This window comes from Cariama cristata, unplaced genomic scaffold (genome assembly GCF_000690535.1).
Source record: "Cariama cristata isolate BGI_N322 unplaced genomic scaffold, ASM69053v1 scaffold10645, whole genome shotgun sequence".
Lineage (NCBI taxonomy): Eukaryota > Metazoa > Chordata > Aves > Cariamiformes > Cariamidae > Cariama > Cariama cristata.
Window position 1 is genome coordinate 60112 of NW_009616988.1, and position 25460 is coordinate 85571.

At 40.4% G+C, this 25460-nt stretch overlaps 1 protein-coding gene across 1 annotated transcript in view; it reads left to right on the forward strand.

Annotated features, from left to right (window-relative positions):
* Positions 1-22007, forward strand: part of KIAA1324L (KIAA1324-like ortholog) — a 48821-nt gene extending 26814 nt beyond the window's left edge. Inside the window, exons 8-21 of the mRNA XM_009700368.1 lie at positions 361-541; positions 1300-1428; positions 2384-2474; positions 3590-3692; positions 4908-5045; positions 5331-5594; positions 6502-6675; positions 8177-8366; positions 12278-12374; positions 13596-13697; positions 15977-16103; positions 16882-17060; positions 18054-18219; positions 21267-22007. Coding sequence (XP_009698670.1) covers positions 361-541; positions 1300-1428; positions 2384-2474; positions 3590-3692; positions 4908-5045; positions 5331-5594; positions 6502-6675; positions 8177-8366; positions 12278-12374; positions 13596-13697; positions 15977-16103; positions 16882-17060; positions 18054-18219; positions 21267-21326 — 2001 coding nt within the window. The 3' untranslated portion in view covers positions 21327-22007. The remainder of the gene's footprint in view (positions 1-360; positions 542-1299; positions 1429-2383; positions 2475-3589; positions 3693-4907; positions 5046-5330; positions 5595-6501; positions 6676-8176; positions 8367-12277; positions 12375-13595; positions 13698-15976; positions 16104-16881; positions 17061-18053; positions 18220-21266) is intronic.
* Positions 22008-25460: the final 3453 nt, after the last annotated feature.

The window sequence follows — 25460 nt, forward strand, 5'->3', positions numbered from 1 at the left end:
AATAAAGGGATTTTATAATGCAGAAGTTATATTTTTGGCTGCTATGGTTAAAATACAGAGATTGTTTAAGCAATTGTTAGAAATATTTATCTGCATTCCTCAGAAACATTTTTATGGGAAAATTCAGTGGATAAATAAGAATGAACAGTAGTAATTGGTAAAAGGTCTGATATCTTGGAATCGCCTGTGAACCCAATCACTTCTGTTTCCCTTCTCCACCCTTGCCTTTATTGTCCTGGATGTGCAAGGTCTGTTTTTGGCCTAAAACACTGAGAATACCCTAATATAATTTATAACAGGGACTATCTAGTCCTGAAGCTTCAGAACACGCCATGTGAGCTCAGTGTCTTCTCCTTCCAGACTCAGATCATGTACAAATGGATTGAACCCAAGATCTGCAGAGAGGATCTCCCTGATGCATTGACCCTACCTCCTTCTGGAGAGAGGAAAGATTGTCCACCCTGCAATCCTGGCTTTTACAACAACGCCTCATCTTCCTGTACTCCTTGCCCACCAGGCACATTTTCGGATGGGACACAGGGTAGGAGTCCACAAAAAAATTGCTTGTGTCCCCAGAAGCAGTTGTCTGCTTGCAGGTGGCTTAGTTTAATGACACATCATCATAAGCCAGAGTTCATTTTGCATAAAATACTTATTAAATAACATTGGAGAGAGGGAGTTGGATATCTGTTTTCTCTCTGAAGTCCTTTCGTATCAGGGATTGTTGCTCTAAGTTGACCTGCTGTATTCTGGATGCATTTCTTGGCTGATACAAACATCCTGAGGGTTATTTTAAGGGATTCTGAGAAAGGAATCAGAACTTTTACAGACAGTAATTCCTCCTCGCCCATTCTCTTGTCCATGTCAAGTTCTTCCCTGTGAAAATCTCATTTTTAGCACTGTCAGATAAGTACCCTGCCAATATTGTATAGCCTAAACTCTGGCTTGTTGATTCTGAGATGTACTGGCCCAATGGTCACCTACAGCATTTTGTGGGAACTCATATTTACCAGTACGATCAAAGCTTCAGCTGAAGCCATTAAAAAGGAAGTGTGACTTGGGGGATCAGTTGCACATTACTTACCACGAGGTTATGACCTGCAATTTATAAAATGCTGGTCTCATTTCCACTCTTCTGGTCCTGATAAGTCTTTGACTGTTTAATTATAAAGGAATAAAATATTTTCTTTTCTCATTACTTGCCCAAAGAGTAAAAAAGTAATATCTACGTTCTTTAAAACACTGTTTGAGATGTGCTTTGGCCCTGTGATTTCCTTTTCCTGCCCTCTTGCCCTGTAGAGTGCAAAGCCTGCCCTGCTGGGACTGAACCAGCTCTTGGTTTTGAGTACAAGTGGTGGAACATCCTGCCAGGCAACATGAAGACGTCTTGCTTTAATGTCGGCAACTCAAAGTGCGATGGGATGAACGGTAAGCCAAACTCCCTGTGTCGTTATGTGCCTGTCTTTCTTCTACGCTGATCACTGAGGTAGCGGAGCACCCATCAAAACGAGCACGCTCTTTGCTGCATGACTCACAACCCGATTTCCCCCCTTTAATTGCACCGGGCTTGAAATTTCCTGTAGGAACCAGTGTCACAATGTCACACAGAAGAAATAAAAAAATCTCTTGTATACCAGAAGAGAGCAGGAACTGCAGCCTATGTGAAGTCCCCTTGACCAAGGACCATAGACTCTGATGCATCTGAATATTCCTATTGAAAAAAACACAACTATTTTACTTCTCTGTAGTTTATCTCTTTTCATGTTTTGTGATAACTATGCCCATTGAGGTCACACATAATTCTTTTAGGAAACTTAATTAAAATCTGTGCTTTTGTTCACGTAGGACTCAGAGCTTTCTCTCTGCAGATGTGCTAAGATTGCAGCAGAGAGCAGTCACAGCTCACCAGTGAAAATGATCCTGTTTGGGACTTCTCCCACCTCCAGCCTTCTCTGAAAGATTTTCTTCAGTCTGATCTGCCCTGTCAGGCTGATGTAACTCAAGCTTTGAATTACACCTATTGAGCAGAGGGGCACTGAAGTATATGCTTAACGTTTAACACATAGATTCATTAATTCGTCTGTTTTAAGGCTGGAAGAGATCAGATGGATCATCCCCCTTGAGCTGCACAGCACAGGCCAGGGAATTTCAATTGCCTTGCTGATTTCAAGGTGACGTTTGTCTGTAAAATCAGCAGCTCATACAATTACTAACATTTTTCGTTCAAAAGCTTTATTATACTGCTCTATAGTTTATACCAGACATCTTTAAAATGTACTACTGAGTCACTTAAAAAAATATGGTAACATAGAAATTTTTTTGCCATATGACTCAGAAACTATCCATTTCTTGAATTATTTTTTTCTTTTTTTGTCCTGTGAAGGTTGGGAGGTGGCTGGTGATCACATCCAGAGTGGGGCAGGAGGCTCTGACAATGACTATCTTATCTTGAACCTGCATATCCCGGGATTTAAGTAAGGAACAGTATTTTTTTTTTCATCTATTTCTCATTTATCTCTGTCTATTACACCTATTTCACATTACCCCTGGAATGAACCGAGTTTTTCTTTCTGAAGTGCAATGATGTCATGAATGAGAGACAAGAGGAAACAAATTTAATTCTTGTGTCCCCAGTCAGCCCATTGCAGCAGACGATTCTGTGAGACCTTGGTTTTTAGCAGTGTTTGCTTTAGTCTGAGATGCCAGCCGGTTGGCTGTCTAGAAACTGAGAAAAGATATTGCTGCCACTCTATTTCTAAATTATCCCAAAGTAACCAGCCAAACCTGCCATGTGTGGATACTGGTGCCTGCCCTCAAGGTGTTTTATGGAAACCCAAGTTACTTTGCTTTCCCTGGAGCCAGTGGAGAGATGCAGGCACTGCAGGAGAACAGGACATCCCGCCTCTCCTGGACCCTCAGACAGGATAAAATAGCTGCTTGAAGTCCTTGTCAAAGAGTGAGCTTAGACTCCTAGCTCAGACCAGGTGCCAAATATGCAGACAGGTAAGGTATGGCAAAATGAACCTCACCCTCCCTTTGCTGTATCCTTGCCGAGGTGGGGTTGTGACTTCTTACACCCAATGAGCAAACCCTGATTTTTATTTTACAGTATGGGCAGACAGCAATTAAAAGAGTAGCAAGAAAAATATCTGTGGAAAAGCTTAATGTGTCCCAGTTTACTGTTTACTGTTTAGTACTTTGCAGGGGAGCACCCTGAATACGTCTGGTTTACGTGAAACTCCTTAAAGTGTTTCCCACTAGTGGAGGGCAGATGCAATTAAATTGGTGTAAATCACTTAAAGCATGTATTACATTTAAGACAAAAGATTCCCTACCTTTCCCTTTGGGTGTTAATTATAAGGAGGGAACTGTACCATAACGAAGTCAGACACTTAAAAAATAACCCTGCTGCGCTCAATACCCAGTGCAGAGCCGCTGTGCAAACCTGGCCTCCGCAGTTCTGCAAGAGCAGGTTTGATGTGACAGGACTTTGACGGTTTCCTCGCTGTATGAAAAGCAATTTGAAGGATTGACTGCTGCCTGTCTGGAGAGCACCTTGTAAGTGTTTTGTTCCTTCTCTGTTAAACAGACCTCCGACATCGGTGACAGGAGCAACTGGGTCAGAACTAGGACGGATTACTTTTGTTTTTGAGACCATCTGTTCGGCAGATTGTGTGCTGTACTTTATGGCGGTAAGTGAGACCTCTCTCTCCATGACAGAGCACTGAGCCTGATATTCCACATGTCACTTTAATACCTTTACATAGGTGTGATTAGTTGCACTTGGTTTATTATGACTAAGTATGACGTTAGTTTAATATCTGCAGTGCCCTTGCAGGAAGGATTTAATGAATGACCTAGCAAAATTCCTCCACCACATGAGTTGTGAACCATTCCTGGTTATCTGTTTCTTTTAAAAGAAATCATTGGGCACTAAAGAGCCAAATTTTCTCCTGTTAAAGCAATTGATAAAATTCTCAGTGTCTCCTGTGCACTCGAGTTAGCCTCCAGAAGTTTAACAGTCACAAGTCAAGATGTGGGAGAGAGGTTTGGGAAATGGAAAATTTGGAAATTTAGACTGGATCCTGTCAATGACCTGGGGGAGCAGTAGGGCAGCTGGCAGACATTTGTTTGTGAAAGCAAAGTGCCATGTTTTTTACTTTTCTTGTCTGCTTATTGAAAGTCCATCAGCTGAGGAGGGTAACTGGATCTGTGATCTGTCACCTCTTCCATTGCAAAGGGAAACTGGTCCTGTTTTATATTTAGTGGTACTTTAAAGGAATCTGCTCTTAATTTAAAGAGAATTAAGTGGAAATTAGGTGGAAATTTAAAGGAATCTGCCTTTAGTTGTAATTCAAAGAAATCTGTTTTAAAGGAGAAACATTTTTCACTGGAACATTTACAACTGATGGAGAATAAGAAACATGAGCATAGATTGAACAGGTTTTTCTCATGTAAACTTGACGCTGTCTTGTTGGCCTCAGTTCTGTTTCACTAGAGACACCAACAAAGTGGTTATCTGGAGATGGTGAAAACTGCAATTTTTCTCTGAAATATGGCCTTCCCCTTTCTGTGCTCTGGTATCCACATGTTTTGTACATAAGCAAAACTTCAAACCTGAAAGAACCACTGTGCTGAATCTGTCCTCGTAACATTTATAACCTGCTATAGGACTTAGAACTTAACTGTTGTGTGAACTAGAGCATCTTTTGGAATAGACACAGTTCATCAATTAAAAAATTGCCAATAGTGGAAAACAGAATAAACGTGTTTGCTCTCCTTTATTAAATGTTAAATGCAATTGTAAAGTCCTTTATATATTAAACTTTATATTATAAAGCACTGATGTTTACTGTAGTATGACCACACTTTTTGTTTTTTAAAAAAAATTTATGTCCATTTTATAGGATGTTAATCGAAAAAATACCAATGTGGTGGAATCATGGGAAAGAAGTAAAGAGAAGCAATCCTACACTCACATCATCTCCAAAAACGCTTCCTTCACGTTCACCTGGGCCTTTCAAAGAATAAATGAGGGCCAAGATGTAAGTACTTCTTTAGGTACAGGCCTTTACAACACAGCTTTCCTTGGACATTCACTGCCAGAGCTCTTGCCCTGCATTGAAGCTCACAGACTTCTTGTAAGGAGAGAGTGGCTGTCACCATAGAGCAGCTCATGGGAGGCAGCTGTGGATAAACTATTCGTGTTGAAAGACAGACACATGCATAAGTTAATCCCTGAATCGGTGCACTGGTGCACAGAGCTGTGGTTAATGTCCAAATGCAATGGCGTGATGACACCAGGGTGGTTTCCTTGGCTCTCGTTCCAGAGCAGACAGTTCATCAATGACATGGCAAAGATCTACTCCATCACGGTGACCAACGCAGTGGATGGAGTTGCCTCTTCTTGCCGGGCCTGCGCGCTGGGCTCTGAGCAGTCTGGCTCATCTTGCGTGCCCTGCCCGGCGGGACACTACATCGAGAAGGAAACCAGCCAGTGCAAGGAGTGTCCAGCCAACACCTTCCTGTCCATCCACCAGGTCTATGGCAGGGAGGCCTGCATCCCATGTGGGCCTGGCAGCAAGAGCACCAAGGTACAGAAACTAAGTGTCTTTGAGTGATGGGCAGACAGGGTTTATTGGGATATGAACACTCAAAGGGCCAGTTTTAGTGCTTTCCTACAGGTACGTGCCTTGTGAGCACTGGAGTATAATTATAACCAATGATCCCACTCTTCCAGATATGTCCCTAGTCTAATTTATGTTTGTAAATATGCAATAAGAAGATAAAATTGACCACACCAGCTCAAAAAAAGGTTCATTTTCGTTTCAAGAAGCTGTACTGGGGACAGTGTAAGAACAGGGCGAACATATACATTACTTCCACCTAAAACTGTCCCAGACTCCTGCTGTTTTAGGCTCAGGGACTTCCTCAGGTGGATGATGTTTCTGTACCTTTAGAAACCTGTAACAAGTTCCTCTTATATGAAATTGCCCTTAAGCCTAGATAAACATTTGCCATGTGCAGCATCCTTTGGCAAGGAGCTGCACAGGGACTTGAAGAACTGCTCCAATTTGTTTGTATTCTGCCTGTCTTGAGCTGGGTTCATATGCTGTCCCTGTTTCTTGTGTTTCCTTTGCAAGATGCAAGTGTAACTGAGGCCATGTCCTGGTCTATCTACAGGGCTTTAAGCTGGGACATTGGGATCCTTTTAGGATCCACAGCACCCACAACAAAACAAAGCAAGAAACTGCGTTTTCTTGGCTAATGCAGTGGACAGCAGAAAGGCGAGGCTTAGGGAACATTAAAGTCCTGATATGTGATTGCAAGGGACTAAAACAGAAATGGGAGTTCTCCCAAGGGAAAGGTGAATTACGGAAACAGGACAAAGTTCCCCTTCATCTTTAACAAGGAAAGCAGTCCTGCTTGCTTTAACTCCCAGGTGAACAGTGTGCGGCTGGTCCATAACTGCTCTTTAATGGATGCCTCTCCTCTCTGAAGGACCACTCTGCCTGCTTCAGTGACTGCCTGGTGTCATACGTCAAGGATAACCAGAGCCTGAATTATGATTTCAGCAACCTCAGCCAGGTGGGCTCATTGATGAGTGGGCCCAGCTTCACCTCCCGAGGGACCAAGTTCTTCCACTTCTTCAACATCAGCCTGTGTGGGAATGAGGTGAGCTCAGCTGGCGTTGAGGGTCGAGGGGATTAACCAATTTGCTGTCCGTTTTGATGCTCTATGGAATCATACTGAGACAGGATGAGGACTCCCTTACGGCTCAGCTATCACCGACACCATGCTAACACTTCCCTCTAGACGTTGATTGGCAGTGCAAGAGGACTTTCGAGCAGCCAAGTGATTTTCCAGAGCAGAGATGAAAGTGTTTTGAGCATAAGTAACACTCAGAAGAAAAGCTCTGTCACATCCCTACCTTTTCTTAGTTCTTTTGCCTTCAAGTCACATGGGTCACAACCCTGACCTTTTTGTGCTGCCACCAAGGAACTCAAGTGAAGAATCCGAGTCTTTCAGTTGCCAACTTCTTTAGATACGTTTCCCTTCTGACTTGGCTGGAGATATTGCTGTCAGCAGAGCCCCTGGTCACCCTGCGCTCTGCCAGTGGCTGAGGTGCCCATTGCTGACTTTGATCGTAGCCTTTCAGAGTGGTGGAAAAATGTGTTTAGTCCATCAGTGCAAACAGTCTCTTCTCCAGAAGTCAAGATTTTTTCTGTCTGGCGCTTGGACTGTATCAGAGCTTGTTGTCACATCCATAAATTGAAGTTTCCGAGCAGTACCAGTGACGTGTATTGTCCCATGAAAGCCAATGCATATGGTTTCCATTAATGTTCAGCCCTGTAAAGTTCTGAAATCTCTTTCCCATGTACCAAAGGGTTTGCATGAGTTGAGGCAAATGAGTAGTCACATTTCTTTATAGTGTTTTGCATACTTTCAGGCTTAAATGTGTATTTAAGTACCACCTGGATTAGAGCTGCCGACAACTAGATCCACAAGGGTACAGATATTCTCACTACCCTGTGCATCTGGTCTTCATTTTCCCAAATACTATGATGGTTCTACAGCACTACCAACCATATGATTAGGTCGTGAGTGCTTAGCATTTTGCCAGGACAACTGAGTCTGGTGATTTGTCTTTGATTGCTGTTGCTCTGAGATTCTAGCACTGGTCTTGACAAGTGACATTAATGCAGCCTTGAAGACTATATATCTGTTTAGGGATTTCATGTATTTGTGCTTTGAAAATAATTTATTTATTATGGATTAAATCCCAAATAAAGTGGTATTCTACAGTATATTATTTAAAGGAAAGGGAAATATGGTTTTCCTTTGCAAGCCATTTTATTATGCTCTGGAAGTAAACACTGTGCTGTCAAGATAAACAAAGAAGAGTGCTTCGAAGCACAGGTTTCTGATAAGACACATACTAGAGGTGACACCGTGTTCCTGAGTCTGTACAAGGCTTTAATCGGAGCTTTCACAATGCCACGGTTTGTTGTTGCAATTTATCCCTGTCATGATAGAAACATCAGGTTGTTTCTAAGGTGCACTAATGAAACTCATCCAGTTTGCAGTCAGGAAGTTTGCAGTCTTTCCTTTCCCAAAGTTTTTCATGTCTCAACAATAACCAACAGCTTCCCCATTTTTTCCTGATTGTCCACAGGGGAAGAAGATGGCTATTTGCACTGACAATATCACAGATATTACTCTGAAGGACATGGTTGCAGAATCAGAAGATTTTTCCAATTTTGTGGGAGCTTTTGTCTGTCAGTCCACCATCATCCCGTCAGACAGCAAAGGTTTCCGAACAGCCCTGGCTTTGCAGTCCAACAGCCTTGCTGACAGGTTCTTAGGTACGTGGTTTGTCTTCTGCTTATGGCTACCATGGCTGTACTATCATGTATTTAGGGATGCAGAGTCAGTCCTTCTCAGCTCAACAGCGCTGCATTACCTTGGGGGAAGAGTGAAGGGGCAACCTAAGATTCAGTCCCACTTTGTTCATGAGCTGTGAAGCAGATCTGGACAGTTGCCATTGATTTTTGCTGCTGTTTCATTTCAGCTGATGGCTGGAGAAGAAGTGTAAGGGCTGCCCCCAGTCTTTGTTTTCCATGCCCATATTACTCAGTCGTCCCTGTGTTTGGTCTGCTGGGTCCCATGGTGCATAGAATATCAACACAAAAATCTGGAGAGTGTCATTTAAAAGCACTGGTTTTCTTTCATGTTTCCTACCCACCTCATGCAGAGCAAGATCAGTCACTGTAGTAGTCACATTAGTCCAAGTGTTTCTGCCCATGCCAAGTCCCTACTTGGGCAATTTCAGAAGAATAAGCTGGTGCTGGGACATAATTAGGCGAGGAAGGAGGAGGCTTAGGGCAGCACAGGGCCATGCAGTGCACATCATTAAGTCTTGCATTACTCTGGCTCAAAAGTTCCCAGAGTCTGAGGCCAGATTAGACAATGAAGTCATTTAGTCTGCTCACCTATCCATTACAGGCACTGAGTGTTTGTACTTTCTCCCTGGCACTGAGCCCAGAAACTCATGTTTGACAAAAGCACTTCTTTGGAAGAGCATTCAACCTGGACTTTTAAGACTGCCAGAAATAAAAGCTTTACCACTATCATTGGTATTTTTTTCCACTGGTCAAACACTGTCTCTGTATTTTGTTTTAAAGCAGACTTGTTTCCTGTTTGAATTTGCCTGGCTTCAGTTTCCAGCTCTTGCTTCTTATTATTCTTTCTCCATTTCACACCCACATTTTCCTCCTTGGAGAAATATTTTGTGTACTGGAATTATCACACCCTCTCCAGTCTACCTTTCTGATAAACTAAGCAGACCAAGTTCTTCTAAGTTTCTTGCTATCATGTGTTTGTCTCAAGCATCTGAAAAATTTTTGAGGCTTTTTCTGCAGCCTCTGTAACTTCTTATTATATTTTCTTAAAGCATGGGTGTCAGAATGGAATAGTATTCCAGTATTCATTTCACTATAATAGCAATAAAAATCACTTCCGTATTTGTATTTACATGCAAGGATAGAATCCCTGGGTTCTTCTTTCTCCAGACTCATGGGATTTCATGATGACTTCTTGGATGTGATGTCCACTCTAGATCTTTTTTCAGAGTTACAGTTTCCAAGGGAAAATCTCTCTTACTTAGGACTGGCCTTCATCCCTTGCTGCATTTGTCTGCACTAAAATATGTTTAGTTTGATTGGGACCAGCTCACCAAGTGTGCCAAGTGGTTCTGTATTTTATTTCTGTTCCTCTTAATCTTTGCCTCAGCTACACACTTTACCAACAACGATTATACATAGTTACTTGCAGCTGCCTGATGATAATCTTTTATTTTGGGACTCCGATATCAATGCCTAGAGAAGCCTGGAGACATACCACATTTGATGACAATTTCCCATGGGCAGATAATTTTATAATTAGTTAGTTAATAATTTTTAATCTAGAGTGTGCACTTAATTGATATTACACTGCTAACTTTTTAATTAGACTCTCATGTGGTAATTAGAGAAATACTTGATAAATTTACATAATTTTCTTTAGCAACCAAATTCATCAGCACTCAAGGAAAGAAATCCGATTTGTTCAAGAGCTGTTCTCCATAAATTCATGTTGACTGTCACTCATTATGTACCTATCCATTAACTGAAACCCAACTTCCACTTGCTATTCCTGTTATTTTGCCTCATTGTGTTAGCCACGTAATTTGGCTCGCCATATTCCCTCTCCATCAGTCTTTTGACATTTTGCTATCATTAAAAACTCTATTAAAGGTCAGTCTTAGGTATGGGTTCGCTAGTTTATGAGCATGCATGCCAAGTAGATGCCAATATCCTCTCCTGCCACTGAAGGAATAAAGTGTTCAGTCATTGTCTTGGAAAGCAAGGAGATAGTCCTGATTTTTTCCCAATACAGAGAAAAGGTATCAAGCTCTTCTGCTGCCTTTTCTTTATCACAATTGTTACATTTTAAAATGGTTGAAGTTTGCCTTTCCTATCCATAAGATGTACTTTTGTTTCTAGTATTTCTAAAAAAGCTCCAAATGTATAAATTTTCTAGTGCTGCCAAACACATACTTTTCCCTGAAGTCTTTAGCATCCATTATCATTTTTCTGTAACTCATAGCTTTTGATTTTATTTGATTTTCTATTCCCCTCCATTAAGCTCGTGCCAATGTTTTTATTTGAATTGCTCTTTTACTGCTGTTCTGATCCAAGGTGGACTCTTAGTCAAAGCTATTGTCATTCTTGGGAGAGTCATTGTGGCTTTTTAGCCATATAATTAATATCCTCTGAAGAATGACATGGTTTTTTTTACACTTGATTTTGCTTCTAGTATTCTTATTTTTGAGAAACGGCACTTTGAGGCGCCATCTCTACAGTACTGTATATTGGATGGGAATATACTGTCATTGCCTCTGTTGAATGTAATAAAGTCCATAGGAGCTATCATCTTCCAGTCTAGTCAGTAACTAATCTCTGTCCATTGTGTTGCAATCTAAATTTAAGTTACCCTGTTTCGCAATGTCTTTGATGAAAGGAAATGGTCATCCTTGCTAACATCAGTATATGTTCTCAGAACGGAGGCCCCTCCACAATAACCTAAGACCTTTCTGATGGTTGCTGAAGCAGTGCTTATTTTGTTCTGTCTGTTGGTGTGATGCTCTGTAGCTATCCCTCATCTGCAAGCCCTGCTGAGTAATGTTACTGAGCACAATGATCCATGTGCTTTCACAGTCCCAGGCTCTGACTTGTTCTACACCAGGTAGTAGTGTCTAGTGTAAACTGTCACCTTTGTTATCTACTATATTTACCCAAAAGGGTTATAACCAGACATGGTTTTTCCAACTGTGTGAATCGTCATCCCAAATGTATTGCCAGTCAAGTCAAAGTCAAGTCAAAGTCCTAAGAACTCAACTAGGCTGTCTGAACTGTTGCAAGAAAAGTGAAAAAGAAAAACTTTTCTTCAGTCTTTCCTGTCTTCCCACCAGTTGCTGGCTGCTGCCACTTTTTCTTGTTGTTCCAGCAATTTTTCACCTCACTAGAAGGATGCAGCCTGTCCCATTTGTACAGCTCCCTCTTCTGAAATGTTGCAGTGCAGCACCAATGTTTTCTGTCTTCTTTGGTTCATGGGTTTGGAAAGATCTCTAAGAACTTTGGTTACTTGAATTTTCCTCTTTTTCAGGTCTTCTCCAAAATCCATGCAAACGTGTAACATAGTTGTTCCACACACCAGCCCATCATTTCTTCAAAAATATGCCATCAAGGCTTGCCTACGACTCCATAATCCTTCTGAATCTTGTTATTGCATATTTCAGTTTTTCTGCCACAGTACTGCAGATTACTCGGGGTGTTTCATGGTTATGATGTGTTAGGGTTATACATTCAAGGCATATGCTTTGAGCAGTTGACTGGATCAGATATCTTCAGCAGTCCTTTCCCAATCTAAATTATTTTGATTCTGTAATATCCTGTGATTGCTTTAAATTCATACAAAAGAGTAAAACTTATTTACACTGGTGGTGTTTTATTAATTTTTTGTTTTGTTATGTCTATATGAGGAAATCAGACTGTATGAGCAACATACAAATCTGCAAAGTTTAGTTAGAATAGAAGAAAGTGTATAACGTAATGTCATTAAATGCAATTAAGTGGGAACCATATCTTTCAGACTGAGAAAATGTTATATGTGAGCCCCTCAGAAATCCATTCTTAGCTTATTCCTTTTTTTTTTTTTCCCCCTCCTCAAATTTAAGGAGCTACTGTTGAAACAATGCTGGAAAATATCAGCATCAAGACAGATATGTTTCCTCCCTCTCCAAGCAAAATACCTGATGTGCATTTCTTTTACAAGTAGGTAAAAAATACTGTTTGTTGGTATGTCAAATTTCTTCATTTGTTTAAAGGAAACTAAAACTGTGAGGGGAGATCTTTAATCCACTTTTAATCGTTATCACTTTAATCAGTATCTGGCTGAGACTGATATTGATTGGAATGCTGAAGAACATCTTATGAAATCAGCAAACACTGTTTACTCAAATCTAAATTACACTTGAGCTGTAGAGAGTGATACTAGAGCTTTGATTCATCCAGGTGCCACTTCCAGTGTCATGTTCCTTTCCATAATTTCTCATATATGGCTTTGATATGTCCACTTCCCATTGCACATTTTCTTTCACATTCATGTGTATTTACTTTGACATTACAAAAATGAACTAATCGAGGTTAAAAATAATTGTTCCAACCTGCACAGTTACTAGTGTGCTTTTCTTATTCTTCACTTTTCTCCATAAAAAGAATAACTCAGCTTGGGTAATAAGTAGTTCAAAGATCACCTCAATTAAGATGTCTACATGCTGGTGTTTTCATGTAAACTGGGTTTCTAAACCCAGGCTCTGGAGCCTGTGGGGCTATTCAGCTTCTCTGAAGGCACGTACCTATATGTTCTAATGATTAGCTCTCTAGATTGTGTTGGCTTTAGTGATAGATCTTAATTGGCTATAGCACTTTGGATATCAACACTTTATGCATATGTAAATACTTAAATTACATGTCTGATTCTGCAAACTGAACCCCACACCAGTGACCTTCCTTTGATTGTATTATGAACTTGGCTTACAAAGTCTATCATGTTGGGATAAGGTCCGTTTTTTTAATCCCTTTTGCCTTGTGCTATTTCAGGACATTGTGGTTCTCAGATTACTAGGCGAGGAGATAGCCATCATAAAATCTCCAGCAGAGTAACACACCAACCACAGCACCTGTGATTTGCTTTTTTTATTTGTTCTGTTCTGTTTTGTGGGCAGGTTTATTCCTTGACTCAGCAGAATTCGAACTAGCTAGAAAAACAGAGCAGTTCCCTGAGTGGCATCTCAGGACACTCTGAGATTTAAATGAAGTAGTGAAACCTACCCTGCTTCTTTTTTTTTATTCCAACTGACAAAGGTTAAAGTGCTGTGGTAAAGAGTATTTCTTTAGTATTGCAGTTGCGTGAATAGACAGAGACCTATGAAAGAGCAACATGGATTTACTGTAGTGGAAACGTACTACATTTCTCCTCTTGTTTAACATTAGGTCTTCAACAGTGACAACCTCCTGTGAAAATGGCCGTGCAACGGTTGTGACAATGAGATGCAACCCCAACAAACCAGACCAAGGAGAGCTTTCTGTGCCCAGGTATTTAAGTATTTGTATCCTAGTAGTGCCCAAAAGCCTTTTCTCCACAGTTAATCTTTACAAAACTCATTAGTAATTTTATACTTAACAGCAATGAGGAGTGCTATCTACCTCATCAGCCACCCAGGAGGTCTCAATCATTTCTTTTAGGTGAAGGACATGTGTGTTCATCACCTCCCAGCAGACCAACTGCTCTGTGTTTAGGCTGTGTGGTGAGAGAGGTTAGAGCTCGGGCAGGCTGTTCCAAGCTTAAAACCAAAAGAAAATGTAGTGATTTTTTTTGTCACCACTTTCCTTTATTTCAGTTTCTCATTTTGATCTTTGGTCTCCTGATTAGAACTGTCTAGTCAGGCGTTTGAGAGGTAGTTTTTCTTCCTTGATGTACAGCAGTGGCTGTGGAGAAAGTAATTTTTTTAAAAAAGAGCAACCTGTTCTAGGAACTATGAAATCTGCTATTGCAATGCTTATGTGAGCCCTGACATTGTCGAGTTCAAGTTCTGTATGTATTTATTTATGTGTCTCATCAGTCCAGTTTGTGTCCTGGACCTGTTGTACCAGTTGTATATAATTTGCCTGACCTTTTTTTCCCTTCACTCTGATTCAAGTGATTCCAAAAAGCCTCTTTCTTCCAAAGTCCTGTTTATACCTGCACCTGAAAAGTTGCAGAGAAAAAAGAGTAGAAGAGTTGATTCTATTACCGTATTATTAGCAGCACCCTGTGATTCTTCAGAAGTTCCTCTCAACTCTGATAACTCTCCTCTTCAGTTGTCGAGGCCCATCTTAGTCTGTCTCGATGTTACTATAAATCTGCCGATAGCCCTCTCACTCATCCTCCTTCCCAAAAGTTAAGTCCTTTTTCCAAATCTAACTGAGAAGTGTGGGATCCTCTTTGATCCCTGTCCCTCTTGGGATGGGTGAACCATGCTCACCTGAATGAAGGCAAAGAGGCATCTACTTCACAGGTGATGGATAAGTGATTGATGTTTGAAAACCTTTGGAGATGCTTCCCCAGTTTCTTAGGGACCTGATACACTACAAATTATGCTGGGCAACAAGCCACTATCTATCAGCTGCCATGTGAAATTCCTCCAGGTGTCCTTCTAGTGTTATAGTTTAAACACATGAGCTATGATAACTCACCAGTGAGGGAGGAGTAACCTACCTTGCTTTTAAAGGTGTGACCATGGGCAGAAACAGCACACAGCTGACATGACGTGCCTTATCTCAGCTCCTGTTGAATTCTTCCTTCCTAGCCCCCTTTGATTACCTCAGCAGACAATTGTTTTCAGTGATACATCTCATACATGTCAAATAATACTGCATGTAACTCCTTGATCCTCCAGACATGGTGTTTAATATCATATGAAGTTACAGTATAAGATCAAAGAGATTGAGGAGAAAGGTCTGTCAATGCTCTTGCCATGTACGTTGAAAAAATGTTCCATAATACAGAGAAGACAATTGTCAGTTATTCAAATCAGGATAAGCCAGAATGGGCTTTTAGGGCTGTGGATTTTTCAGTCCTTCAGATCAGGATAACAGATTTCCAGATGATACAGGAAAAAAACCTTTAAATCAATTTTTCTGTATGGATATATTTCACATTTACATGACCTAGCTTCTTGCATGGACTTTTGGCCACTGCTGCTGTTAAACCTGATGTAATTGTCAGTAATAAAAGCTGTGTGAATGCCTTGCCATTGCCAGCACAACTTTCTTCTGCAGGCTGAATACAAAATAGGGTCATTAGTCTTTTTTAGACTAAGAGACACTGTTATCTCTTCATTAACTAGTGAACATCCTTCTGGTAATTAACCATGACAGGACAAGTCCATTCCATATGGACAAAATCACCCAGACATCATTAGAACAACAGCAGGAACCAGATAGCAGCATTCATGTGGAACAGTCACCCAGTGCAGGAGAACAGCGATAGAGGGGCACGTGGGGCTAACCTGTGCTGGTGAAATGCTGGAGTAGTTCTGCTGCTCTCCAAAGCTTCCTTCTTTCTCTTCTCTTCATCCTAGGTGCGTGAGTAGCAGTCACTGCCAGGAATTGAACTGTTATTTTAGACCTTCGACAGCCCAACATCCGTTTTCACGAGAAAACGTTTTACAAGCTGGGAAAATTCCTTCGCCCCAGATTTTTCCATCTGCTGACTTGATGGATGTTTACCTATTTGTTGTACTTACCATTACCAATCTGCAGGAGCTGAATGTGGAGAGAGGATGGAAACCCTAGAGTGTTTAAGTGATAACTAAACTTTGCTCTCCTTCTAGCTCATGCCCTGCGGGCACCTGCAATGGATGCACTTTCTACTTTGTATGGGAAAGTGCAGAAGCTTGCCCACTCTGCACAGAGCAAGACTACCACGAGATTGAGGGAGCCTGCAAAAAAGGATTTCAGGTACAAGACCTGCGTCTCTAAGTTAGGTGGATTCATTTGGGTATAATTTGGACTCTGTTGACATTCAGTGTGTAAATCGATATCTAAGTGCAGGTAGAGTTGGAAAATCTCAGTCTAGGCTCTGAGCTGGCGGGGTGCAAGTCTTATTGGTGAAGTGCTGTGTTGAGACTCAAGGATATTTGTGCCAATAGCAGTGTTGTTCCTGGAGGAGAGCTGGCTTGTGCTAACCAGCTATGTTGGTAGGGATGTGAACTCTGTATGCATTCATACATGCAGACAAGTTATTTGTGAAGGATGGAGTGCCCGATGGACTTCAATCCTTTAATAACAATAAAGATCAGGGGCAGGCTAGGAAAGGATTCAGTATTTCAGTTCAGAAATTCAGTCTTCCTTCCTTGCAATTTTTTTTGTTGCTGCCTTCTCTAGTCAAATATTAGGAAGTCCTTTCACAGGTTCAGAACTGTCCTGTTGATCAACAGCTCCAGTGCAGGCACAACACATTCTCAATCACTGTCCAATCCATATTGTGCCAGGTGAAGAGCAATATGGAAGAGGAAATCCTTTTGCCATGCCTGAACCTGTAGGCACAATCAAGAGGACAACTGAGTAGACAATACGACTCCAGCTAGAGTCTGGAAACCTGAAGTTCATGTTTTGGTTTGCTTTCATTGCAAAGTTGTCTAACCTTTCTCCCTCAAAACAGCTTGTTTTCTTCAACTCTAAATAGTTCTCTCTTTTCCTACAAGCAGCTCACTTTTTGGTGTTTTCTGTTTGAAAGGAAACCTTGTATGTATGGAATGAGCCAAAGCATTGCATTAAAGGGGTTCCCTTGCCAGAAAAAAAGACCAGCACTTGTGAAACAGTGGATTTTTGGCTAAAGGTTGGAGCTGGTGTTGGTGCTTTTACAGCCGTTCTGCTCATAGCCTTGACCTGCTATTTTTGGAAGAAGAACCAGAAGTAAGTGCTGCAAATTGTGTTCCATATAAAAGTAAGCTAAAACCTTGATCTAGAGAACAGAAAGACATTTCATGGATCTGACTTTATGACAAGGTTGATGAGAAATACTATGTTGGATCAGTCTGTTAATACACCAAAATAAAATTTCTTCTGCCAACAGCAGCCATCAAAAATGCTAGTGAGGAAAATATAGAAAATCCACAGTAATTTGTTATGGCCTAATTTCCCAACAGGAGCTGTCTTTTTAATCCCTGAGAGTTTGAAGTTGACTTTAGGTCCTGAAGACCGAAAGGATATCTCAAGGTGTGAAGACCAAAAGGATATCTCTTCAGTCTAATTAGTCCCTTTCAGCTGGGCTAAATTAAGATTCTTGACCTTATATTGCTTAGGTCTATTTTGGGAGGACATGTCTGGTGCACGCGCAAAAGACCCCTGCTTCTCAGACTGAACATACTGACTGTTCCTCATCCCCATTGTCCTCTGCTTCCTGAATCTCATGCCATAAACCTTCAAAACGTGATTCCACTTCCATGGGATTTCATTACCCCATAGCACATCCAACTTCACCAAATTCAGACTCCAGTATCATGGTACCCACCTCTTTCTACCTCCTACCACACACTGTTACACATCTCTCCTCTCCTCCATAGCCTCCTTGGACAGGGATGTGATGCAGATTGTAATACGGGCTCAAGTCAGAGCTGCTGTTGTCCCAACGAGCACACAGGTCACACTTCTTCATGCAGGAAATCTTCTCAACCTGCTTGTGGCCTTTTGGGAGAACATAGCTCTTTTACAAAGATAGAGGCCTAATCTGGACAGCAGGAGGTCGATGTATTGTTAATATGTTTTTAATGATTGAAAAGCATCTAATTTCCTGTAAATGCCTCAGAAGTAACTATGTGGAAAGACTGCAGATAATCTAAATTACAAAAAGCTTGAATATGGGACATTTGTAAAAAAATCTATACCTATCTGTCTTTATATCTTCAGGCTGGAGTATAAATATTCCAAATTAGTGATGACAGCGAACTCAAAAGAGTGCGAGCTGCCAGCTGCTGACAGCTGTGCTATAATGGAGGGAGAAGATAATGAAGAAGAAATAGTATATTCAAATAAGCAGTCACTGCTGGGGAAGCTTAAGTCCTTGGCAACGAAGGTGGGTAGTAATTACTACGATTAATACCAAAAATAATTATTACCTTTATTTATTACTGGACATGATGAAACTGTGATGCTAATTTGCAGTGTTTTGTGCAGCCTCCCACGCACACTTCATCCAGTCCATAGTTGATCTGCTGAAATCCACAGTATGGATCATGATAGGAATTGTTGCAGGGTATTGAGCAAGTGCTCCCTTTTCTGCAGAGAGATTTTAGTAGCATTCTTTATTGTATGGGTGATACCTGAAAAGAGCAGTTAATTGTGAGGGGAATCTCTCTGCCCGGATTCCTACCAGACACCTCCATTGCTGAGGCAAACACTGCTATTACAGATACAGAAAATTAACTTTGAGAACATAGCCAGCAGCCAGCTGCTTGCAGCTCACTTGGGCTGCCTTCACGGCTGGCTTGAGAACCATAATTTTGAGTACTATAGGATTCAGTTGAAGAGGAGGCGTCAGCCATAGCCTGTTACCCAATACAGCAACCTCCTCCGTTTCAGTGGGAAGCAACAGCAAGAAACATTTTTTTCTGCAGCACATGTGATATGGGATGTTGCATGTCTGAATTCATCGCACAGAGGTCTTTGGTGTCCTTGAAACTTCTGAGAGGAGCAACAGAGGACCATCGTGGTAGATCCCACAAGCACTTTGGTCTTTATTCCAAATGCCTTGAAGTCTGTGGGAAGGGTATTGTTGTCTTTAAGGAAGTCCAGTTGGGGCATCTATTATGATCAGGACAAGGGTAAATGACAGTTTCCCTTTCAAACAGTTTTGCTGAAGTGCGTTGTTTAAAAATAGGAAGGTTTCTTAAAAGACGATAATAAAAATTTATTTTAAAAAGTCACTCTCTTGTTTCTTCTCCAAACAATATTCCAGAATGTTGAATTTTGAAATTTTTTTTCTTGTATTCCTTTTTCTCCTTTCTGTGATTGAGTGCAATGTAATTAAAACCTGTGTGCCTCCTTTCTTTTCCCTTATTTTTCTCTTCTCTTTGTTCTTTTGCTTCTTTTATTAGAGTGCTGTCCTCTTTCCACACTACCTGCTCCCCAGATCTCCCTCCTAGGAGAAGTTACCATTACACAACTAATATGCGGAACTTCTCCTTGACCCCAGCCTGATTATCTGTCTTGAAAAATCAATATTGTTCCTTGTGGAAAGGGGCAGAAATTCAATATTAATTCTTAATTCAATATTGAGAATATTGAAAATGTAAATAAAATCAAATCACATCAAATTTTGTGGTGGTGTTGCAAAAGTGGAAGTTGATTCCATTTTGAATCCTATAGGAATTGACTTTGAAATACCGATGATGTTTTTTTGTCTGTGAAATGACTTGGCTGGCTGTGGCTGAGCGTAATGATCAGTGCTGCTGGTGAGGGTCGTGTTTTGCTGTATGTCTGATAGGTGTAAAAACTTTGCTGACTCCATTTGCAGCAGCAGTCATTGGCTCCTTCTTGTTTAGAAGCATAGAGATGAGAGCATGGGAGAAGTGTTTGTTTTTTTTTCTCTTTAAAGTAAGCTTTAGTACTTCAGTATTCAGACCACTCGAATGCCCATTTGGACTCAAAAAGTGTTTTTTAAAGTTCCTATATCTATTGTAGCAGGCTCCCTGAGTATTCTCCCCTTTTTAAACAAGCCTGTCAGATGTTTCTAAGCTGGTTCCTTTTTTCCTGCTAGACAATCATAGCTGGCAAACTCATCTACCAGTACCTCATTAGCTTACTGAAATCTGTGTCCTGTATCCCTGCAGATAATTGGAATTTAATATATATATCTCCAAAACAAATGTTATAGGCATCAATTTTCATTTATGCAAAAGATGAGGAAATTCATCTCCTAATGCATATCCATGTGAAACATGGAAAAAATATACGTGGAGGGAAACAGAGGAGAAAAAGAGGAGAAATGTAAACAAAGAGAGAAAGAAAAATCTGAAGTACCCTAACTACATGTTCAAGCTTCAGGCAATGTCATTTCTATGAAGCAAAACATCTCATGAAGCAATTAGTGGTTTTGAGTACCCAAGGAATTCAGTGCTAGACCTGTAACGTAGAAAGGAATAACTGTTATTTTTAATGAGAATATAGAAGTTAAAGAATTATGAAACTGCTTCAGATTGGAGGCTGTTCTAGTTCCGTCTGTTGTCTCCAGCAAAACAATACCAGGTCCTTCAGAACAACAAATACATACTCTGCAGTAGGCTAGTGTCAGACAATTTTCTGCCCTGCTCTTTCTCATGTCTGCACAAGACTGTCATGATCTGAGTGAGATGGCTTTAAAGATCAGATCATGAGGTTACTTTAACACAGTCTCCAAAATGTTTGTGTACATCAACAAGTATAAAAGGTAGGCACATGAAGCAAGAACCAGCATTTTCTAGTGAGTAGTTTTATTAGGGCTCCATTCACTGCTTCTGCATGGACCATTGGGTTGTTCACACACGCAATAATGCGTACATCCACACTTCTCACCCTGATGCCTGCTGGCTGGATGGCCTGGGCTGTCACCCAGCAAATAAAAACAGAAAGAAAACTCAACCCTTCAGCCCTGATTTTTCAGATGGCAGAAGATTTGTAGACTTTTTTGTCCTGTGGGTCTCCCAGAGGAGGAGTTGGAATGGGAATCCAGGACTGAGGCAGTGGTGTTCATATTCACAGACTTTGGTCCAAACATTTTATTTATTGTAGGAAACACATTAATAAGTAATAAGAACCATAGATATGATTATCTTGCAATTCCCCAGCTCTGACTACCTGTCCTATACTATGAGTATGAAATGCAAAATTTCCCTGTACCCTCTGAAATAAGTACCATGAACAACATATTCGGCATAATTTTATTGATTTTGCAAATTTTTACAGAAGTAGTAGTGTTGTTAAATAATAAAGGATCAAACTGTGCACTTAATGACTGTGGTAGAAATAAAGTGAAGTCTTTGGCAAAGGCTGCTCTGGAGATATTAAGAGAAGAAGTGACTGTAGTAACTGTTGGAGTGAATTTGAGGAATCTCAGTTGATGAGAACCTGTCTTTTCCATTGCAGGAAAAGGAAGATCGTTTTGAATCTGTTCAGCTGAAATCTTCAAGATCCCAGAATATATGAAGAATTAATGCTGCCTTCAAAGAAACAAACCTAATTTCTATTTTTACAGGACCATATTTTAAACATATTCTGGCACACAATGTAGTGGTGATCTTGGTGAGAAATGCTTGGCCGTTTAGAAGGAAAGAAGACAGGAAGCAACCAGAAAATTGGATTGCCTTACCATGTGATTGAGTACCTTGCCAAAAAAAGAAAGCAGATGCTTGGATTCCATACTGGGAATGAAATTCAACTCAGGAAGAGATATACATACTGCAAATAACATGAACTTTTTGCATTCACCTGGGCATCGCTCAGGCATGCCATATGATTTATAGGTACCTTTCATTTCCTATCACTCCTTCTACACATATTCATAAGAAATGATCTTCAGAGAGGCCTGAAACCTCCTGCAAAGGTTGTGTGTTGTCCTTTAGTAGCATAACTATGAGTCTCTCTTAAAATCAGAATTGTGAATGGTACTCAGTATGAGCCTCAGGTGAGTTTTGAACTTTGGGAAACAATTTTGATTTTAATGCTTTGAATGGTTGTGTTGGCCTCTAATACAAGATGCATGGTGTTGCACCTGCAAGTTGAACCCGTTCTGATGCCTAAGGCATGGCCATCAGCATTGGGGTAAAACCTGGTGCTATTAAATTTAAATGTGTTAACTGCTGTTGTATGAATTGTAGGTCTGGGCCCGTGAGTTCATAGGCAGTACCAGGCTCAAACTCTATAAACGGAAGGAAAGTGATACCTACAGTGCAAGTTGCACTTATCTCTCTCTGTGGAACCTTGCCCTTTCAAGAGAGGTCGTTGGCAGTTTCAGTACCCTCCCTTGGACTGCCAATATGTCATCTTTCCCTGGGTTGCAAACCAACAAAGCCTGAACTCTGGAGGTAAAGCAAAATTCTCTGCTTCTGGAAATCAGGGATCAGCTTTGTCGGTTGGGAGGCTTATTAGAAATACTCAGTGACCTTTGTTCCTGGACCCATGCAAGGAACGAGGACGGATGCCCAGCAGAGCCGAGCATGGCTTACGTACTTGCACAGCTCAGCATCTAAATGCTTTCTGCTGTCAATGCAAGTACCTGCTTTGGAAGAAAGGCACAAAATGGTGCCTTGAAAACTGGAGGCTAAGTGGACTTTTTCATAAAATCAACCACCTTATAAGCATGTGATCTTCATAATATCCACTGTAATAATTTCCTGAAATTCCCATTGAGGTCAGACGCAAAGGAATCTGAAACTTAGGCAAAAAAATATTTGAGTAAAATTATGCAAAACTTGTATAGAGACAGGAGAAAATGAGGAATGATTCTTCTATTGACCTCTGGTCAGACTCGTATTTCATTACAGCAAAATTATTTGAATTGTGGAATGCATCAAAACCAGAAAAGACACATGGGCAGAAATGGTCTTTTTACTATAAGGAATATAGATTTTTGATTTTATATGACTGAGCTGGATCTATGAATAAAAGAGGGCCCACTTTTAAGTAAAATTTAAATTAAACTGAATTTTCTGCACTCTAAATATTTTATTATACTATAGATGTGGACAAAAATTTTATGAAGTTTAGATTTTCTTTTCTTTAGGGAAAATTCAGCTCAGTTATTTTATATCTCCAGTCAAAGAACACAGGCTTTACTCTTTTGATGGGAGATACTTCAGGCATCTTAACTGAAGTGGTGTACATTTTTTGTTGTTCTTGAAAAGGCACTTCACTTTCCCAACAAAGATTTTTATGGGGTATTGTTGAATGTATATTAAATACACATTCCTTTTTTGTATATTTTGTACCATTGCACACTTATTACTGTACATTGTATTTGTTGTCATGATGTCATTTATATATGGTTGTCAAAGATGATACGCTCACAGAGTAAATGGTTATGACTTTGGGATTTCACTTCTTGGATCTTTTATGAAGAGGGTTTTTATGTTGTTGATTTTTATTTGGCTAGTGTGCTGTAGCATTGAAGATATATATCTGATGGGCATTCATAAAATAAAGTGAAAATATATTTGAAATTTTGGACTTGAGATGTTTGCTGGAACTGCAGCCTTTCCTGAACATTGCAGGTCTGCAGTGGTGGCTAGAGCTTTTCACTGCCATCAAATTGCATCTGTCTACATTTCTTTCAATTTTTTCCCTTCTCTCTCCATATGTTTTCAAACTGTAATTACAGTTCATTCTCCAGAACATAATTTCTTCTTTCATCACTGGACCCGTATCTCTGTAATGTCAAAATGCCTTAATTTTTCTGAACTATATTTATTTTGACTTAATACCACAGAGAGTTTGTCCAGTTCCCTTCTCTTTTCCTTTTATTTTCCAAATAAAGTAGAGAGTGGAAATTTTTTGTCAGCTCTGACAGATTTTGCTGTATGACCCTTCTCAGCTCTGCTTCCAAATGGTTTGTCATGATGTGATTGAAAATTCTTCCAGGCAATCTAATAGCGTATCTGCTTCAGTGCTATCGTAGTGGGATACAAACCAATACTGTAGATTTTATTTACCTTAAAATAAAAAAAATGCATTTTCCAACAATTAAGCAAGTTAAAACTGGCATATTTTAACTGACTTCTGCTATTCTTTTCTTTCTGTTGAACATATAGTAGAGAGGGGAAGTTTCCATTTTCCCATAAGAGGTAAATTTTGGAAGCCTTTAACACTTCATTAAGAAATCAGCTGTCTGTGACCTCTTCTAGTACTCTGCCAAAATATACTCCTACATGGAATCACATCAGAACCTGTTATTTGATGCCATAAACCAATGTGAATCAGTCTGTTATATGTTCACTTGATTAAACGGAATGCATTTTATTGCAGCATTTGCATGCTTTTCTTTGAAATCTGGAGTCAAGCAACTGAATCTCTTTGAGGATTAAGCGCATTTTAGTGGTGTTTCTGTATAAATTATAGGCAAATTAGCAGAAAGTTATTGTCTCAGCTTTGACAGTGCTTGGTAGGGGGGAAATGTGCAAAGAATGTATTCTATCTTGGCTCTGATTATGTTGGTTGATGTTTGTAATATATAATACGATTGAGGTTTGGGGAAAATTAAGTGTCTTAGAGCCACAATGGGAAGTTACTGAGTAGCTTCAAGGAGCTGTCATCTGTGTTCAAAGAAAGGATTTGACTATTTGCTGTTGAAAAAGAGGTTGTGAGATTCTTCATTAGTAAAGGGGAAAGTTTGCAGTTTTTAGTTTGTCTGTCGTGCCAGAGTCAGTAGTACCCATAAAATCAAGATAATTATAAACAGACAAGACAGCAGCAGATGTTGCCATTTAGGAGCCAGTGGTTGTTGACTCATCTCCAGCACTGACCAGCACAAATGCTTCAATGTAAGGTAAAAGCAGCTACAGTTGGTGCTGACACACCAATGGGGATGACATTTCTTCCTAAGAAAGGAATGCTGCTGGTTTGTTTGTATCATGAAGCATGGAGGCCTTAAATATCTATTCTAGGTAATATAACAGGGAATGATAACCTCAGGAGAAATCTTGGGAAGATCTGCTTATCTTTGGTGATATTCTCACTTAGTCTTTCCACTTGTATACTTCTTTCACTGAATCCCCTTGTTTTTATTTCTTGCTGCTTTTGAGCTGTGCTTGTTTGGCAAGTGTGTAAAGAGATAGGACCAGAAATAAAAGGAGGTCAGGCTCATCCTAAAATACACAGTGAACGTCACGACATATGGTGACATCCCTGGCGGGCTGGTTGGATGTGCCCACACTGAATACGTGCAGCAGGAACAAGGGAGACATGAGAAGTGAGTGGATCATAAGCTGTCACAATGTTTTAGTTACTTCACTGGGCATATAAATTTGGGCCTCACCGGGAAGAAAACTTTAAGGTGCCAGGTACTGTGAGGCTGGTGCTCTAACAGCACCTAAAAGCCAAAGCGAGGTTGTATAGATGTATGTTTGCTTGAATAAAAGACATGCAAGAGTTACTTTTGAGCGTTTGGTGTTATATACAGCCCGTTCCTGCCCATGCCTCCTTCTGTATTTAAAATAACAACATACTAGAAAGTCACTTTCTTTAGGGGTAACATGCTCGTGTTTTCTAGCTGTTTGTAGGCAGCGGTGAAGTCATTATCTGGCTTGCTGTTGTTGCCTCTGAAGGAGAGGTTGGTGGGTGTAGGGA